The sequence below is a fragment of the Cucurbita pepo genome, unplaced genomic scaffold, assembly GCF_002806865.2.
Source record: "Cucurbita pepo subsp. pepo cultivar mu-cu-16 unplaced genomic scaffold, ASM280686v2 Cp4.1_scaffold000150, whole genome shotgun sequence".
NCBI lineage: Eukaryota > Viridiplantae > Streptophyta > Magnoliopsida > Cucurbitales > Cucurbitaceae > Cucurbita > Cucurbita pepo.
In genome coordinates this window covers 117,427-135,166 of record NW_019646441.1, presented here as the reverse complement: position 1 = coordinate 135,166, position 17,740 = coordinate 117,427, and the positions used below count along the sequence as shown (strand labels likewise).

General features: G+C 37.1%; 4 protein-coding genes across 4 annotated transcripts; 3 read left to right on the top strand and 1 right to left on the bottom strand.

The window, feature by feature from the left end:
- The first annotated feature begins 403 nt into the window (after positions 1 to 403).
- LOC111784051 (protein HEADING DATE 3A) lies at positions 404 to 2,910 on the top strand. Its single transcript, XM_023664873.1, has 4 exons — positions 404 to 664; positions 744 to 805; positions 1,486 to 1,526; positions 2,545 to 2,910. Exons 1-4 carry the CDS (start codon positions 467 to 469, stop codon positions 2,781 to 2,783), a joined length of 540 nt encoding a protein of 179 aa, XP_023520641.1. The 5' UTR covers positions 404 to 466; the 3' UTR covers positions 2,784 to 2,910.
- A 2,350-nt stretch (positions 2,911 to 5,260) lies between these two features.
- Positions 5,261 to 8,362, bottom strand: LOC111784072 (papilin). The gene is made up of 4 exons (XM_023664898.1): positions 8,074 to 8,362; positions 7,633 to 7,839; positions 7,105 to 7,545; positions 5,261 to 6,920 (listed from the first exon to the last, which is right to left on the bottom strand). Exons 1-4 carry the CDS (start codon positions 8,281 to 8,283, stop codon positions 5,493 to 5,495), a joined length of 2,286 nt encoding a protein of 761 aa, XP_023520666.1. The 5' UTR covers positions 8,284 to 8,362; the 3' UTR covers positions 5,261 to 5,492.
- A 756-nt stretch (positions 8,363 to 9,118) lies between these two features.
- Positions 9,119 to 13,725, top strand: LOC111784085. The gene is made up of 6 exons (XM_023664914.1): positions 9,119 to 9,587; positions 10,184 to 10,237; positions 10,352 to 10,432; positions 12,115 to 12,184; positions 12,278 to 12,366; positions 13,348 to 13,725. The coding sequence occupies exons 1-6, from the start codon at positions 9,414 to 9,416 to the stop codon at positions 13,480 to 13,482; spliced, it is 603 nt and encodes a 200-aa protein (XP_023520682.1). The 5' UTR covers positions 9,119 to 9,413; the 3' UTR covers positions 13,483 to 13,725.
- An 841-nt stretch (positions 13,726 to 14,566) lies between these two features.
- Positions 14,567 to 17,343, top strand: LOC111784047 (acyl carrier protein 2, mitochondrial-like). The gene is made up of 2 exons (XM_023664866.1): positions 14,567 to 14,872; positions 16,948 to 17,343. The coding sequence occupies exons 1-2, from the start codon at positions 14,660 to 14,662 to the stop codon at positions 17,122 to 17,124; spliced, it is 390 nt and encodes a 129-aa protein (XP_023520634.1). The 5' UTR covers positions 14,567 to 14,659; the 3' UTR covers positions 17,125 to 17,343.
- The last annotated feature ends 397 nt before the right edge of the window (positions 17,344 to 17,740 follow it).

Here is a 17,740-nt window from a genome sequence, read left to right as displayed (position 1 = left end):
AGCAAACAATGTCCGTTTTAGCCCATTACGTACCGTCGTTAGTTTCACAGTTTTAAAACTGTCTGATAGGGAAAAGTATACACACCGTTAGAAAGAATACTTCATTCTCCTCACCAACCAACGTGGGATCTCTCACAACAGTGTTTCAATAGATCCACTAAACTTCATAATCTCACGTAATTAAACGTCAATCGTAACGAGTTCCATATCGAACTCGTATATTTTTATAAAATTCGTAAAAAAAGAAAAATGAAAGAAAGAAAAGAACATGAGATTACAAAGAAACATGATAGAGACATGAAGAATGTGAAGAATCTCTAGATGACAACAGCTAACAATGGTAGGGTCCTCTCAAAAGTATATAAATAAGGGATTGCCCTTCAATAACTTCTTCACCAGACAATTACACATCTTTTCAGCTCTCTCTCACGTACATCAATACCCAACCTACCATCCTTTCGACGCCATGCCGAGAGACCGTGACCCTTTGGTCGTCGGGAGAGTCATCGGCGACGTTATCGACTCGTTCACGAGGTCCATTTCGATTAGGGCTACTTACAACAATAGGGAAATTAGCAATGGGTGTGAGCTCAAACCCTCTCAAGTTGTCAACCAGCCAAGAGTTGAGATTGGTGGCACTGACCTTCGCACCTTCTTCACTTTGGTAAATCCTTTGTTTTTACTTTTTCACTTTCTTGGCCATGCATGTTTTTTACCCTTTCATTTCACTTTGTTTGCTATAGGTTATGGTGGATCCTGATGCTCCTAGCCCTAGTGACCCTAATCTAAGGGAATACTTGCATTGGTAAGTCCATTTTTTTTTTACCTTTTCACTCTAATTTTTTTTTACGGTGTCGAGAGGTCATCATAATACAATCGACAATTTTACACCGTTAAATGTGAAACAAAAAATTTGTACGTCTCCTTCACTTTTGCATCCTATGATTATTAAAACGCAAACATTTTTTTGATATATATATATATATATAAATATATATATATATATATATATATATATATAATCGTTATTAAGAGTTGGCCACGTTGTGGCGACCTCATTGAATAATTTTTCATCATGGGTAATTTTTCTTTTTACTTTTTCCGAGAAAGGTAACCTATTTTTTTCCAAAACAGAAATCATTCTTTCTAATAACTAACCGTCCATACGTACATTTTTACCTGATCATGACGATTTTTTTTTTTATAGATTGAAAGTTTAAATTTTTAATGTTAATAATAATTTTTAAGCATTATTATATTTTAAATATAATAAGGTAAAGAATTGAACCATCGATTTTTAGGAGGTAAATTAGTGTCTTATCCAATAAGATATGTTCGAATAGAATCATAGATGTCTCTAGAATTGGAGATTGTCAGTGTCCTTTCGTGAATTAAATGGATAGTTTCGGGGACACGTGCCCCTTTAACTCCAACGTGGATCCGTCCCGATGTAAATGTATATAATTGTTTCGGTTCGATTTGCAGGTTGGTGACTGATATCCCCGCTACAACTGGAGCGACCTTTGGTATGTTATCTTTATGTTTCTAAACACTTTGTTTATAGAATTTGTTTATGTCGTCAAGTTTATTAAAAGTTTGATAGGGATGCCTCCATAACCTTATATATTCCTTACCATTATTAAAGTACTTTGAGAAAGAGATCCCGAAAAAATATTAAATTAGCTTTTTCTCCCGTCAATTTCTAATATTACGAGTATGAATCTGTGCACACTCTTCCAAATGTGAGATCCACATCAGTTGGAGAGAGAAATGAAACATTGAGGGTGGAAATCTCTCCCTAGTAGATGCGTTTTAAAACGGTGAGACTGATGACAATACGTAACGGGTTAAAGTGAACAATATCTGGCGGTGGGCTTGGACTGTTACAAATAGTATCAAAGTCCGTCTCCGAGCGGTGTACCAACGAGGACGTTGGGTCTCCAAGGGGGATTTGTGAGTTCCCACCTTGGTTGGAGAGGGGAACAAAACATACTTAAGGTGTGGAAACCTCTACCCAGCATACGTGTTCTAAAACCAAGAGGCTAACGACGACACGTAACGGGATAAAACGAACAATATGTACCAGCGGTGGGCTTGGACTGTTACAAATGGTATCAAACCCCCATCACTGAGCAGTGTGCCAGTGAGGACATTGGGTCTCCAAGGGTGATTTGTGAGATCCCACGTCGATTAGGAAGGAGAACGAAACATTCTTTATAAAAGTGCGTAAACTTCTCCCTAGCAGACGCGTTTCAAAACCGTGAAGCTGGCGGTGATACGTAACAGGCTAAAGTGGACAATCTGGATTATTACAAATGGTATCAAAACCCATCACCGAGCGGTATACTTCGAGGACGCTAGGTCTCCACGGGGGATGGATCGTGAGATCCAGCAGCCTTTCCCCAACAGACGCATTAGTCATAAATTCTAGTTTCTTCTTTTCTCGAGTTTAATGTCCCGTGAAAACATAGGACTTAAACCGACTCCGACATCTTAGTTATACATATATTAATCGATATTCATTTGTGGTTGGAACAATGGTAGGTCAAGAGATCGTGTGCTATGAGAGCCCAAGGCCAACGGTGGGTATCCATCGTCTGGTGCTGGTGTTGTTTCGACAGCTTGGAAGGCAAACGGTGTACGCTCCTGGGTGGCGCCAGAACTTCAACACAAGAGACTTTGCAGAGCTTTACAATCTAGGCTTGCCGGTGGCAGCCGTTTATTTCAATTGCCAAAGGGAAAGTGGGTCTGGTGGAAGGAGAAGAAGCCAAGATGATTTCTAAGTCCCCACTTCACATTAATTAGATTAATATTATAGCCCCTATCATCTATTAATCCTACCTTGCTTTTAGATTAACCTTTATTTTGGATCATAAATAAGCCCAAATGCATACCTAAATATTGCTCTTATACTATATATTATAATATTATATATATAATATGATCGTTTCGTATGAATCACTGTCTTTTCTTCTTCGTCTTTCTTGTTCGAGTGTTCGTGTTGTGCTTTTTTTTCGTAAGAATCTGAGTAGAAGATCGAGAGTTTGAACCCTAAACCCTAAAGGATCTATAGCAAAATTTTGAACCGAATCTATGACGTATAAAAATATTAATCTTAAATCAGGATGTAACGTCCTAAATTTTATGTTGATGAGGAATCATTACCAAAATGGACCTTTAACTTTTCTCTAATATCAATTGTGATGCTCGGATGATATCAGCACCATCATAGCGTAATTAGGATAGCTACTCGTTTACCTGATACCCGATAGAGAATAACACGTCACAACATCCCTATATTCTTAGTGTAATGGAATCAAACCATTATTAACTAAAAGTGTATTGGAGAAAAACCATGTGTACTAAATAGCTCATATGGCATAGAAAGAAAACTACATGCTACTCATACAACTAATTGAACATGCTCGTTAAACCTTATGCATACTCGATTTTTGTCTACGCTCAACGAGATCACTCGAGTCCGTTGAGTCACTAAGCATTCGTGTTTAACCCTCACAAAGCTTTTTAAGATTGACTTCTTTGAGTTATGTCAACTTTGATCGGTTTTTCTAAAAGCCTTAGTGCTTCCCTTTGGCACTCACCATAAGTTCTCGTGATTTTGTTTTTAGTTTCTCTGAAAGATCTCATACCACGATTCCTTACTTATAAACTCAGGATCATTCTTTTAATTAGCCAAGGTCGGACTCCTGTCCCACTATCCTCCCCTCGAACAAAGTACACCATCTAACTTCCTCTGAGGTCTATGGAACCCTTGAACAGCTTCCCCTTAGTCGAGACTCGACTCCTTCTTTGGAACCCTCGAACAAAGTATACCCTTTATTTGACACTTTTAACTAGTTATAATAAACATATGCCAACAATGTTATGATATACTTTAAACATCATAACACAGACTCAAGAAGATCTGTTAACCTTAACTAATTGAACCTAAGAAGTTTTATAAACACTTTTGATATGCAAACTCATAGTTCACAAATACTAAAACCCCCAATCAAATTGATTTCATTCCAAATGATTGCAACTCTTGGGAATTCGATCTAATATTGAAAAATAAGGACTTTAGATCTAAATATATCCAAGAGCCTCGAAATGATAAATAATCTCCTCAATGAAAATTAAGATTTGGATTCTCTTGTTGATCGAATATTTCTAAGAAATAACATTTGCTTGATATTCAAAAATTATTATACACAGATAACATAAATGGTTTTATATAACCTCAAAATGAAGTCGTTGTTCTTTGATGAGGCATTTGAAAAGTTGTAACTTTCATATTTTATGTTCATGATTAGCCTCTATATAAATATAACTTAAATATATAAAAAGTTTTAAAATACATTAACGAAATACCATAATTTTAAATTATCATTCACCCAAAAATTTTAACCGTCTAAAAATAAAAGAAAATTCATCTTTCTTGAAATTCGGGTTCGTAGAGAGCTAACATCATGTCTCCCCTAATTATACATTTTGAAGCATTCCTAATCTTTTTGGAGTAGATGTTATTTTTGCGTGCAGTCATCCAGCCGATGGAGAGTCCATCGGATATCTGATTGAGACCAAAGTTGGTGAGTTTTCATCTCTCATATAGACGAACTTAACTCCAGAGTTCGTACACTAAGACTCATATCGAAACCCCAACTTCTGAGATTATGGCTTGGGGCCCTACTCAGCCCTCTCTCCAAGCTTGTCTTCAACATTTGTGTCACATCATTCTCTCCAAGCTTGCTTATGCCTCAACTTGGCTTTAACACACATTCTTCTAGTTGTGTTAGATGATGCATCATCCTCCTCAATCACATCGTGACACTATTTGTCACAGCCCTCATGTGGCTGGATGGACACCATTTGAAGATCACGACCTTTTCCGTCTATGTATGGGGTCATAACCTACTTGTCTTCTTAGTGAGGTTGTGACACTACGCGGGTATGGTCCACACGTGTCAGCACGTGCAAATGCATGAGTGTGAATTGCTCGACCGTTCAACCTCCATCAATTGTTTTTCATCCCGATTTCAATACTAACCCTAATTTTACTGGAATTAAGACCAACCAAAGAAATTTCATAATTTTTTGGAGTTCCTAACACGCAAAAAAGCTAGCTCGAGAAGGCACACGACTACCAAGTAAATAACCACACGTGTTGGTTAGTGTTTGAAAGAGTTTAAAAACCCATATATTTGAAGCCGTTTGGGAGTGGGTAATGCAAATCTAAACTCAATTTAAAGGATACAAACTATTGTCTATGAATAATAGCTGAAATTATAAGGCTAAATCATAAAATGTCAATAATGCAGGTAGATAAAACTTCACTGCTTTTAAATTTTCCTTCTAAGGCTAAAAACACTTTCACCCCAAGAACCCATTCAAAGCTGCAATGGATTGTTCATAAGTAGATGAAACCAATTTATGTTCAGACATTCAAATGAAGCCCCCACATTCAACCAAGATTTAAGAGTTACATACCTATGCTATTTTGTGTCCGATTGTCTCTGCTTTTTCTTCTTGGATCCACCAGAAAGAGCAGCTTTTATCTTTGTCCACTCGGCTACCGACCGAGAATTTCTCATAAACGGGCAGCAAGTTTCGCCGCTTTTAGCATCGAATGAACCTGCTTCCTGTGGTTTAATATGCCTCTCAATAGCTTCGGTGGGAGAGGACTCATTTTCTTGCACTGCAGGTTGGTCATTCTTCTTGACATCATAACAGGCAGTTTCATCTTTTGCAACTACAAATGCAGCAGAATCATCTGCCGCAGTACTTCGACTTTCCTGTTCTATTGAATCATTATTTTCGCTTGCCGCAAAGAGATTAACATTGATGACATCGGATTCCCTTTGTACCTGTTTTTCAGAAGTATTGTTTGATAAAATTTGAGTAATACTGAAGGAGGTGGCTTCCTGGCTAACTAATTGTGTCCATGAAGATTTTTGCTTCCATGCAGCGCCTCTTCCTTGATTCGAGGTGACATTTCGAACGGTATTTTCGGCTTCAGGGGAGCTCTCCACAGATTTCATTTCTTTTGATTTTCTTTCCAATATTGCATCAGTTGCAGCTAGATTCAGATCCTCAGCTTCTGTTTGCTCTTGATCTGCTGATGATGCAGTAGGCAGTGCGTCTGAAATGCAGAACGAAACATTGCTATTCGCAGGTTTCGTTTCATCTTTTTTTCTTTTCAATACTGCAGCAGTAGCAAGGTTGCTGTTTCTGTTTGGAGTTGAATGAGCTCGATTCGGATCAGCAGCTTCTGTTTGCTCTTGATCTGCTGAAGACGCAGTAGGCAGTGTGTCTAAAATGCTGAACGAAACATTGCTATTCGCGGGTTTCGTTTCATCTTTTTTTCTTTTCAATACCGCAGCAGTAGCAAGGTCACTGTTTCTGTTTGGAGTTGAATGAGCTCGATTCGGATCATCAGCTTCTGTTTGCTCTTGATCTGCTGAAGACGCAGTAGGCAGTGTGTCTAAAATGCTGAACGAAACATTGCTATTCGCGGGTTTTGTTTTATCTTTTTTTCTTTTCAATACCGCAGCAGTAGCACGGTCGCTGTTTTTGTTCGGAGATGAATGAGCTAGACTTAGATCATCTGCTTCTGGCTGCTCTTCATTTGCTGAAGGAACAGAAGGCAGTATGTCTGAGATGCTGAATGAAGCCTTGCTCTTATCACAAATAAGTGTTTTCCATGAAGATTTCTGAGAATGTGAAGATTGGATCGGCATTGCTCGATCAGGAGCTTGAGGTCTCGAGGGTCCAACTGGCTCATATGCTGGATTTGTGTTCCCCTTTCCACTGCCAGTAGAGATATTGGGCACATATTCATTACTATCAAATTCCTCATCGGTAACCGATTTCCTTTTCTTGCTTTGAACTCTGCTATTACCTTTCTGATCCCTGTCCGCACCCTGAAACGATCCACTTTTATAAGTATACCTCGACCGCAAAGTTCAAGATGATAAAACTCGAATGAAATATAAAAAACCCAAAATGCTTCAACAAACCCTTGAGATAAACATACCCTCTCAAATATATCTTAAAACGTAAAGGAAAAAACGATAAAATGGCGATGGTGATAGCATAATTCTTAACCTTACTGTTCCCATGAGCTTTGAAACTTTTACTTCCACTGTTCAATGGCAACGATTTGGAATTGGAGCCACTAGCCATTACATTAAGCACAAGGTTATCTTCATCACTATCCTCTTTATTATCTTCAAGTGGTTGATTATCGGTCAATATCTTAGAGTTGTCTTTATCCTTGACTGCCATGGTCTCATTACAATTAACATGAGAAGCATCCTGCCTCTCAAAGAGCTTGTTCAACACTGTATTCATCATCTTGATTTCATCTTCATCCATTCCACCATTCCCAGCATCCAAATCTCCTGTTTTTGTGTCCATGGATTTGCTTGTGGGATCAGAAACATTATGCTCTTCACAGTCACAAAAATGCACAGGAAGAGGAGGCACCTCAACATGTGGAAAATCATATTTGTGAATTCCTGTACCACTAATTGGTAAAGACTTCACCTGTAAAACAAATTCATACTTAAGAATCTAAAGAACAGTCATTGATTGAATCATCTCAAAATGAAAAATTTGTAAGCAAAGAATCACCTCTCCTAAACTTGGAAAGAAAATCTGAATGTGCTCTGATTTCGCAACATGCTCTGTAGATTCTGGAGCAGAAGCCTCCAGGTCTGCACCATCATCATAATTCATAATTTCAGCATCTTCCTCCCACTCCCGCCTCAAGCGAGCAAGATAATGTTCCTTAGCTTTCTCAAGCCTCAACTTTCCTCCTTTCCAAGCACATCCATTGTACTATGTATAAGAATAACGAACTTTTCAGCAACTAAATTAGGAACGCGCTATCTAATTCATGAAGAGGTACGGAAAATGCAACAATCGAACTACAATTAGGTTAAAATCGCAACCAGATAGCGAGATAGGCATATAAACACACATTCAAGAGAAACATAGCCAAAATCGGAAAAAACAAAAAAAAAAACAACGTAATGAGAGTTCGGCAATGGAATCGAGGAGAAAAAAACTTACAGTGCTGAAGAGTTTGGAGACGGACGATTGGGAGGACGGAAAGAAATCAACGTAAGCGAAGCTGCGAGATTTGGAACGAATGAAATCGACGGCCTCCACCACGCCGCCGACGCTCTTAAAAACCTTCCTGAGGTCGTCTTCAGTCATGGCAGCACCTAGTCCTCCAACGTAAATTCTCATCTTCGTGGAGGCGCTTTCTCCTTCTTCCATGGCTTTTCTTCTTCTTCCTCCTCCTAGAGCTCGCAGACCCAGCAGTCGCCCAACAGAGACCCCTCTGAAATATGGTAAAGCCCCGACTTTACGAAAATAGCCTTAGGGTTATTTGAAATTAGTTTTTATTTTATTTTACTTGTTATTAATTTCAAAAACACCCTAATATTTGAAAAAAAAAAATCTAAAATATTTAAATGAAACCATTGATATTTTAAAATTAATTAAAATACCTTCAAATTTTAAAAAAATCATTAATAACTTTAAACTAAAAAAAATTAAAAATTAAAATACTCTTACTATCTTTTAATCTAAAATAAAAATTTTACCGTTAATATACGAACCAAAACCGTCTATTAATATTTTATAGACTATTTTTAATGTTATTTTTTAAAATTCATATAAAAAATATTTTTGAATTTTTTTCCATAAAAATACCAATAAATTTTGAAATTGGTTAAAAAGAAAATTCTCGTTAAAATAGAAGATAAAAATTGACCTAATGGGTAAAAATTAAAAATATATATATTATATTATGTAATAATTAAATTCATTATTATTATTTATTTCATCTAAAAAAACATAACTAAAATTATTTACATAAATAATTTTATACCTAAATTTATTTTATTTTCTTTTAAGAAAGAAAAAAAAAATCCCAATTGGTATTTTTTTTTTAGGGAAAAAAAATTGAAATTGAGAAATAAAAATGAAATTTTTATTGTGATTGACCAACCGAAGCCCTAAAATTTGGGCCTTGAAGGCTTAGAACCCTAAAAAGACCATTTTTATTTTACAACCAAACAAAAGGGTGTCTGAAGGTCCTCACATGGGCCATCCCAAAATTCCATACGCAAATTCGGTGAGCAGAACGTTCCAGAACAGCCTCGTTGAATCTCGTGCGAGGCCTTGAGCTGCGGCTAGCGCCATTTCTACGAAAAGCAAAAGGCAAGGAGCCTGCATCTCCCCCGTAATTCAAAATCTTCGGGAAGCTTCTTCCAAGAACGCACAGATCCACGTCCACCTTCGTCTTTGGTGTTCAAATTTGGCGTGCGTTTGTTCAAATCATCAGATATTGTAATCTTGGTGATCGGGCAGATTGGAAGAAGCTTTCCTTTATTGGGTTCGCGATGGAGAATGGAGCAGTTTCTTCCGAGACTCAACAGGGTGCGTCTTACACGTACTGGGTCAGGGAGACGCGAGAGGATGCGGCTCCACTTCCTGTCCCTCGCAAGCTCTCGGCTGACGACATTATTGCTTCTCAAGCGTCTCAGCCTCCCACCCTTGGCTCCGTCTGGAATCGGGTATGTTTCGTTTGTAATGGTCATTCTTGTTGATGAAATATGGATGTTTTGATTTCTGTAAGGATTAATGTTAATGGTATGGGTCGTGTGGCCGGGAGGAATATAGCGTTTGTGATAATATCTGAACTTGGAAATTGAAGTCCTCTCCAATATAAAAGGACTCTCGAATTTACAGCAAAAAAGTTGAAATGGATCACATCCTCTATAATGAGAAAGATTTGAAAGGAATGTTGTTTAAATTTGCTTTGTTAGAAAGAAGGTTTGTTAATGTTCTTGAACTTGAGATAATCTAGATTTTGTGTTAATTTTCTTTGATCCATTCGGTTGGGTAATGTCGATATCATGAATAAAGTTAGAAGTGGGGAACGGAGTCAGAATTTCATTATGATTAACTTGCCTGTTTTAGATATGGCTAACAAATACTCAAAGTAAGTTAAATGGTCAGCAACTTAGATTCCCATACATGGAAGGTCACTAAAATGATTGCCTTATGATGATCTATGTTTCTTTTCTTGGCTTTTCTTGGCTAAGTGGCGTTTGCACTGTGTCTGATGAATTTTGTTGTTAATGTTATTTGTTTTTTTCTACCTTTGTAGGCTGGAACTTGGGAGGAGAAGAACTTGAATAAATGGGCGAGTGATAGAATGAAGGTTGGTGACCTCAACAAGCTGCAATCTTATTGTACATTTTTTATACGTTCTTTCTGTTTATCTGCTGTTGTCTTTTTCTAACACGATTTCTCTCTTTCCCCACCTTTATTGTAGGAGTTGCTAATGTCAGTAGATTCCTTGGAGTTCTCCGGTGGTAACGCCGAAATAGAGGATGTATCGAAGTGTGTTGGGGATGTAAGTTCTCAGTAGTCTTTCTATTAGAATAGGTCCATATGAATGCTTGTTTTATATACTCAACTGTGAATGTTTTTGGTGGGATTTGCAGTATGAACAAATCAAACAAATCTGTACCTGCTTATGGTGGTATAATTCTTGAAATAAAATTAGTCCCTGTCGTTTATTCTTAATTATTTGTTGATTTTAAGTTAAATAGATACGTAAAATTCTTGAAATATAATGTGGTACAATGAAAATCTCATGTTGGGTGTGTATTGGTTTCTCTAGTATTCTGTTCGAGTTCAACATTTCGTACATTTGCAGCATAGCATCACTATGAAATAGTAATACTATTTGAGTTGTAATTTGGCTGACTTTACTATATCTTTTGCTCATGTTTTTTGATTTCTTTCTGGAATCTCTTGCTATTCGTATCTGTTTAGTGCTTTCCTTCTTTACTTTTCCTTGTCCTAATTTGATTTAGAATCAGTAGTTCAAAATTAAAGGCTAAGACTTATTGCTTCCTTTGATACTGGCATCTAATTGCAATTTGCTTAGGTTATTTCATTTTAAATGATAATTGGGTGCGCATCTACTGCTTTCAAATGTTTCTTATTAAATCCTCTTTTGGGCAGGGGTGATGCGTTGTGACGTTATCATCCCGCCGTTGGCCTGTTTCAACTATTAATCAATTAGTTTCCATTTCTTATGAAAAATGATGGAGTCTGGGTGTCTAGGGTGTCTATTTCATGGTGTGCTCTGATTCCATGTCTTTTGATCACCTTCTATAACGTAGCACAAATATTGGAGAAGTTTTGAACCAATCTTTATTTGAATAATACCCCAATTGGAAACTGTTATGGGCCCAAGTCTGCAATCGAGTTATGGGTCTCTTGTAAGTGGAGGTAGCCGGTGTTTGTGTGAGGGAAGACATAAGATGCTTCTTTCGATCTATTTGAATAATTGCAAGGCTCTAATAGAGGGAACCTTAATACCTTTGAGTTAATACCTCTGAGTTAAAGTGCTCAAGACTAAATTGAAAATTTTTAGATACCCTTGAGTTAATACCTCTGAGTTAAAGTGCTCAAGACTAAATTGAAAATTTTTAGATATCATTTTCATTGATGTTTATGGCTATTTATACAAGTTGTATAATAACTAAAAATAGAAATGAATGTGGAAGACTCCTCCTTTAACTGCTTCTTTTTGGGCTCCATACATGACTGCTTCTTTTTGGCATGAGTGTAATGTGTGTACACTTGTAGTGACATGTATCACAAACCCCTTAGTAATCCAAGGTAACCATGTTTTACCTGGATGTAAACTCTCAAAAACCTTGCTGTAAAAATAAAGACCACCAACCACAGTAACCAACCAGAAACTAGTTAAACAGAGGGAAAACAGGGGAATAAAAACCAGTAACTATACAGTAATTCCTGTACTATATCTACTCCTTCCCCCTTAGAATAACTCGTCCACATATGGTTACTTCCATGTTGTTCTATTCCTCATATGGTTAAAGAAAACAACACTCGAGAAAGTGCAAGATCCCATTGCCGCAGTTTGTCTCCACATAGACAACGCATCAAATTGATCTATGCCTGCAATGGAACACCAATGCCATTTCCCCCTTTTTCTTCTGCTAGTATATCAATGACTCAAATCTCTGAGTATCATGTATTCTACATTCATGTGTGCAGGCTTTTTTGGTGACTGTCCGTAACAAGAAACGTGTTGGTTATACATATGAACTCACATTGAAAATTAAAGGTAGTGGTTAGCTTAATTAGAATTACATTTATTTAACATCACTTTCCTTCCGTTTGTCTATGTATTTACTAGCACGATTGTGTATGATATCAGGTGAGTGGACAATTAAACAGGAGAAAAAGACAGTGAAGGGGCATATAGACGTCCCAGAGTTCTCATTTGGTGAGCTAGATGACCTGCAGGTACATTGTTCTTCGTTTCATTTGTGTATTTTGGTGGCTGCAAGCTTCTTGAATGGTCTGGAGTAATAATATAAGCGAATTCATCTTTCCAAACGTTAGGCTGTCTTGGATGGTGGATGAATGTAAACAATATATTTCTTGCCTTTCCATGCTTCAGTTTTCCTTGATGGGTTCCTTGAGAGCCAAATGAACCTAGGGAGTTGCGAGCTAATGTGTGGCTCATCAAGGCTGATACCTTACCTTTTTCCTTTTGCCTCGATTTGACTTAAATAATTGTTTATGTTAAACTGAGGGCTTAGCCAAAGCTGCCAAACTCAACCTATTCTAAAAGCTCTGAGGGATGTCCAAAACATACTTTTGTTTGTGGATTTCTGTAACCACCCAAGCCCATTGCTAGCAGATATTGTCTTCTTTAGGCTTTTTCTTTCGTGTTTCCTCTCAAGGTTTTTAAGATGCGTCTGCTAGGGAGAGGTTTCCTCACCCTTATAAAGAGTGCTTCATTCTCCTCCCCAACCGAGGCTGGATCTCACAGTCCATTCTCCTTCAGGGCCCAGCATCCTCACTGGCACCTGTTCCCTTCAATCGATGTGGGACCTCCCAATCCACCCCCTTCTGGGCCAGTGTTCTTGCTGGCACACCGCCTTGTGTCCACTCCCCTTCGGGGCTCAGCCTCCTCGTTGGCACATTGTCCGGTGTTTGGCTCTGATACCATTTGTAACCGCTCAAGTCCACCCCTAGCAGATATTGTCCTCTTTGGGCTTTCCCTTTCGGGTTTCCCTTCGAGGTTTTTAAAACGTGTCTGCTAGGGAGAGTTTTTCACACCCTTATAAAGAATGCTTCGTTCTTCTCCCCAACTGAGGTGGGATCTCATAGAACCGATCGGAGCAATAATGTTTTAACGATAATATGATGCTTTGTATTACTTTGGCTGTATCCTCTTTGTGATCTGGCCTGTAAAATTTTACTTTTGAAACATAACAGATGGAAGTGAGATTGAGCGAAGAGAAAGATCTTCTGGGTTCGGATAAGCAGCAGATTTGCCAAGATTTGAAGCGATTCTTGCAGCCCATTCGTGAAAAATTGCTTCAATTCGAGCAAGAGATCAAAGAAAGATAAAAAGGTTCATTCTTAACAACATGTACCAATTATTTTTGTACTTCCTACGTTTGTTTGGCAAGAATGTCTTATTGGATCATATCACAAGGGGCCATTGAGATGCTAAAATTGTAATGCAACTAAATAACGCTTATTTTGTTGTGGGAACTTAATAGATTCTTCAATGTTTAAGGTACTTTGAGGCCCTTAGATATGGTGGGACTGTTATTATTTTTATCAAATCCCTTGTGTGGTTCTAAGTCACTGCATTGAATATGATTCCTATATATTGTGATGTATGGAATATATGACAGTGGTGGAGTGTTAAAGTACTTCTATCGCTCGGTCATGTCATAAATTCGAGTTGGACATTCAATTGCTTCGATTTGAATTATTCGGAGGATGTCTTACTATTGTATCAAAAAGATACAATTAAATCAAGATGACAATCAAACCTATTTCTCGATTCAATAGAAGCCCAAAGAGATGAAAAAGGTCCCAAACAACGAGAGACGTAAAAAACAAGTTTGGACGCATATTCCTAAGCCTAATCCTAAATGAAATGTAAGGACGTAGGGATTCATTATGTTTACGAGAGATGTGTAAAAACTTATATGGAATGTAAGGACGTAGGGATCCATTACGTTTTCATTATGTTTACGAGAGATGTGTAAAAATTTATATGGAATGTAAGGACGTAGGGATTACAAGAGATATGTAAAAATTACGAGAGATAATCCATTACTTTTACGAGAGATATCTAAAAGTACGACAGATGTATATGTAAACATAGTATCAAATACGCTCGGATGAATATATATATTTGAAAACGATGAGTATATATATTTGAAAACGATACTAATTGTTATAATACACGAGTATTTTTTTTTAAAGATATTAACTAATTAAAAAAAAACAAAAATATTAATAATTTCTACCTAAAATTAACGTTTTTAAAGATATTAACTAACTTAATATTTTTTAAACAAAATATTTTTGAAATTTTGTATTATTAAAATTTTTTAAAATTTAGAGTTATGTTTTTTTTAGATAATAATATTGTTATTAATTTAACCGGAAAAAAATATTATTATACGCTTCTCTTGCTTCGTTCGTTGCTCTGCGTCAAAAACCGCATAAAACCTCTCTCACGAGAAGCCATTTCTTCGAGCTCTCGAAACTGCATATATCAGTTCCAATGGCGGCGAGGAATTCTCTACTGAAGTATATTAGGGTTCACGTACAGGCCCTGCCCAAATCCAACACCCCCATTCTCTATGTCCACCCCTTCAATGCGATTCGACGCCGTCTCTTCTCCGAGGAGGTGAGGGGTTCTTTTCTTGACAAATCGGAAGTCGCTGACCGCGTCATTTCCGTTGTCAAGAAATTTCAGAAAGTCGATCCTTGCAAGGTATGAGAAATATTCTATTCCTTTCATGATTGATTTAATTTAATGTGTCCGATATCAAATTACGCAATTAAGTTTCTGTGAGCTACGCTTCGCGTTTGCAGTGGCTTTCTGTTAGTTTAATAACTTTGAAATTTAGGGTTGATTTGGTTTGTGATCTACTAGTGAGAACGTATTGTGTGTTTTCATTGTACTTGCAAATTAGGGATATGTATCTATTAAAAATATATTGAAATAGGATGCGTTCCTCAATAGAAGTTGTTAGATGAACACGACTCTTCACAATGGTAATGGTATGATATTGTCCACTTTGAGCATAAGCTCTCATGGCTTTGCTTTGGGCTTCTACAAAAGGTCTCATACCAATGGAGATAGTATTCTTTGATTATAAACTCATGATCATTCCCTTAATTAACTGATGTGGGACTTTCATCATCCAACACCTCCCCTCGAACAAAGTACGCCTCCCCTTAATCAAGACTCAACTCCTTTGGAGTCTTAGTCATTTTTTACTATGCCCTCGAGGAGACTTGACTCCTTTTCTTTTGGAGTCGTTTGTTCGATATTTGAGGATTTACCAATCTATTGGCACAACTAAGTTTAGGGCATTGCTTGATACCATGTTAGATGAACACGACTCTCCACAATGGTATGATATTGTCCACTTTGAGCATAAGCTCTCATGGCTTTGCTTTGGGCTTCCCCAAAAGGCCTCATACCAATGGAGATAGTATTCTTTGACTATAAACCCATGATCATTCCTTAAATTAACCGATGTGGGACTTTCATCATCCAACAGAAGTATGGTTGAATCCATTAAACGAAGTATATTTTCTTACCCCCAATGGAACCTCAACTCTCAGCCTTCATGCTATTCCTCTTCGGCAGATTCTTCTTCCAGTGAAGTTTTTCATTTGTAGATATCATTAACTAACATGGGCTTGCATGATTTGGAAATGTGTTTGAGCATTTATGTTAGATTTGGTATACAACTTCGAAAGCTTCATCTTTTACTGAAACTCTTAATTTTGAAGAGGTTACAAACAATAACTCAAGTCCCATTAATGACATTTAAATGACCGATGAATCTTCGATTCAAATTTTGTTTGAACATGCCCCTTCTGTGGGTTTCAAAACACCTTCTGAAGCTTCCCTGAAGGCTTTTGAGTCTACCTATCATTATCTTATTCTCGAAAATTTTGGCTTTATTCTTCATTTCATTCGTTCATTGAGGATAATTCTTTGAATACTGATTTAATCGAAGAAAGTTGTTCAAGTCTTTTAGCCCCCCATATGAAGCAAGTTGCCTCTTCACCTCCTTATCCTTCACATTTTTTGCTTCCCAATACTTGCAACCAAAATGTTTTATCCCCTTTGAATCCAGATTCTTTATTAACTAGAGGAGTTCTCCACTTGACAAAATACCATGCTCCTCTTTCACATGATTCTGATTCCAACGTTAGCATTAAAAAGTGTTGAATCAGTTATGGAGCCTAACTTGGAGGATGTTGTTCTTGAAGATCTTATTTTGAAGCTTTTGGTTCATTATTTTAAGAAAATGACAATGATACTCTTCCTCTTCCTTTATAAATTCTATTGTTCCCTCAATTCAAATACCCCACAACAACTTGTTTGTCACACCACTTTGCCCTTCAACCTAAAGGGAAGATTCAGATGCACCTCCCCCATCATAGACCTCCCATATCCGTGTGCACCTCACAAGCCTCGAATGGACTCTTCCAACGCCTCTAAAGGTAAAGAGAAAATTGGTAAGTTTACAACAAATGATTAAGACTCTCCTCGTTCCTCCGGTAAAGAATGAACCATTACAGTTACACACAGGAAAATAGAAGGAGAAATCCTTTTTTTTTTTTTTGAATTGTCTGCTGTCATGTGGATTTTCTTTTTCATCCTTTCTTAAATTGTAGGATCTCAGTTATTCATATGAAAATACTTGTTTAGGTAGACTACCAGGTGCATTTGAAACTCGCATAGAAATTTTAAGCACTGCATTCATTTCTATCTTTCTTTCTTCTTTTTTCACGAGTTGATAATGCATATTATACATTCTCTGCCAGGTTACTCCAACGGCCCATTTTCAAAATGATTTAGGATTGGACAGTTTAGATACTGTGGAGGTTGTGATGGCTCTTGAAGAAGAGTTCCGTTTTGAAATTCCTGATAATGAATCAGACAAAATCAATGCTATCAATCTTGCTGTTGATTTTATTGCCTCTCACCCTCAAGCAAAATAGACGAAAGCTGCACGTGCTTTCACTCGGGTTTCTCCTATCTTGACGAGATATTAGGTACCGTTAGATTTCCCTTATTTATCCCACTGTATTTTTATTTCGCTCGAAACTGGGTTGAGCCAGCTTCAAGCTGCATAAGTTGAGGCAAACTGTTATTGGCTAAAATGGATCAACTGAGCCTATATTTCAATAATGATTTGATGAGATTCTCCCGTTAACTTATTTGTGAACTAGTTCAACATGCATTATTTAAGATAAAAATTCACTTTTTATCCAGATCTTACAAGCTTGAATTAGTGTGAACTTAACATCTGCAATTGGTTAAGCATATATTATCATGAAGATTTGTATTTAGTTCGGGACGTTTTCGTGGTTGGATTAGTAGATTTTGTGGGTTTTGGTTTTTCATGTTGTTGGATGTTCTTTTGCTAAGTTTGTTGCTTTTTTTTCCTACTTGATTTTGTGGCTAGGTTCACGTATTTGTGTAGCTGTATTAAGTATTTTAATGGCTAGATAAATTTTGAGTGATATATTGGTCATTCAAGTTTAGTGTTGAATTATACAAAGGGAAAATGATTTTTCCCATTATCCTTATTCTCATTTTGATTAGGGTATTATA

Bases quoted from the DNA above. Each gene is read 5' to 3' on its own strand.
- LOC111784051 (XM_023664873.1), top strand. From the start codon at position 467: ATGCCGAGAGACCGTGACCCTTTGGTCGTCGGGAGAGTCATCGGCGAC. The intron at 665-743 runs GTAAATCCTTTG...TGTTTGCTATAG, and splicing joins TTCGCACCTTCTTCACTTTG to GTTATGGTGGATCCTGATGC. The intron at 806-1,485 runs GTAAGTCCATTT...TTCGATTTGCAG, and splicing joins CTAAGGGAATACTTGCATTG to GTTGGTGACTGATATCCCCG.
- LOC111784072 (XM_023664898.1), bottom strand. From the start codon at position 8,283: ATGGAAGAAGGAGAAAGCGCCTCCACGAAGATGAGAATTTACGTTGGA. The intron at 7,840-8,073 runs GTAAGTTTTTTT...TCTTATACATAG, and splicing joins TCTCCAAACTCTTCAGCACT to TACAATGGATGTGCTTGGAA. The intron at 6,921-7,104 runs GTTAAGAATTAT...GGATCGTTTCAG, and splicing joins AAGCTCATGGGAACAGTAAG to GGTGCGGACAGGGATCAGAA.
- LOC111784085 (XM_023664914.1), top strand. From the start codon at position 9,414: ATGGAGAATGGAGCAGTTTCTTCCGAGACTCAACAGGGTGCGTCTTAC. The intron at 10,238-10,351 runs GTTGGTGACCTC...CCTTTATTGTAG, and splicing joins GGGCGAGTGATAGAATGAAG to GAGTTGCTAATGTCAGTAGA. The intron at 10,433-12,114 runs GTAAGTTCTCAG...TCATGTGTGCAG, and splicing joins TATCGAAGTGTGTTGGGGAT to GCTTTTTTGGTGACTGTCCG.
- LOC111784047 (XM_023664866.1), top strand. From the start codon at position 14,660: ATGGCGGCGAGGAATTCTCTACTGAAGTATATTAGGGTTCACGTACAG. The intron at 14,873-16,947 runs GTATGAGAAATA...ATTCTCTGCCAG, and splicing joins AGAAAGTCGATCCTTGCAAG to GTTACTCCAACGGCCCATTT.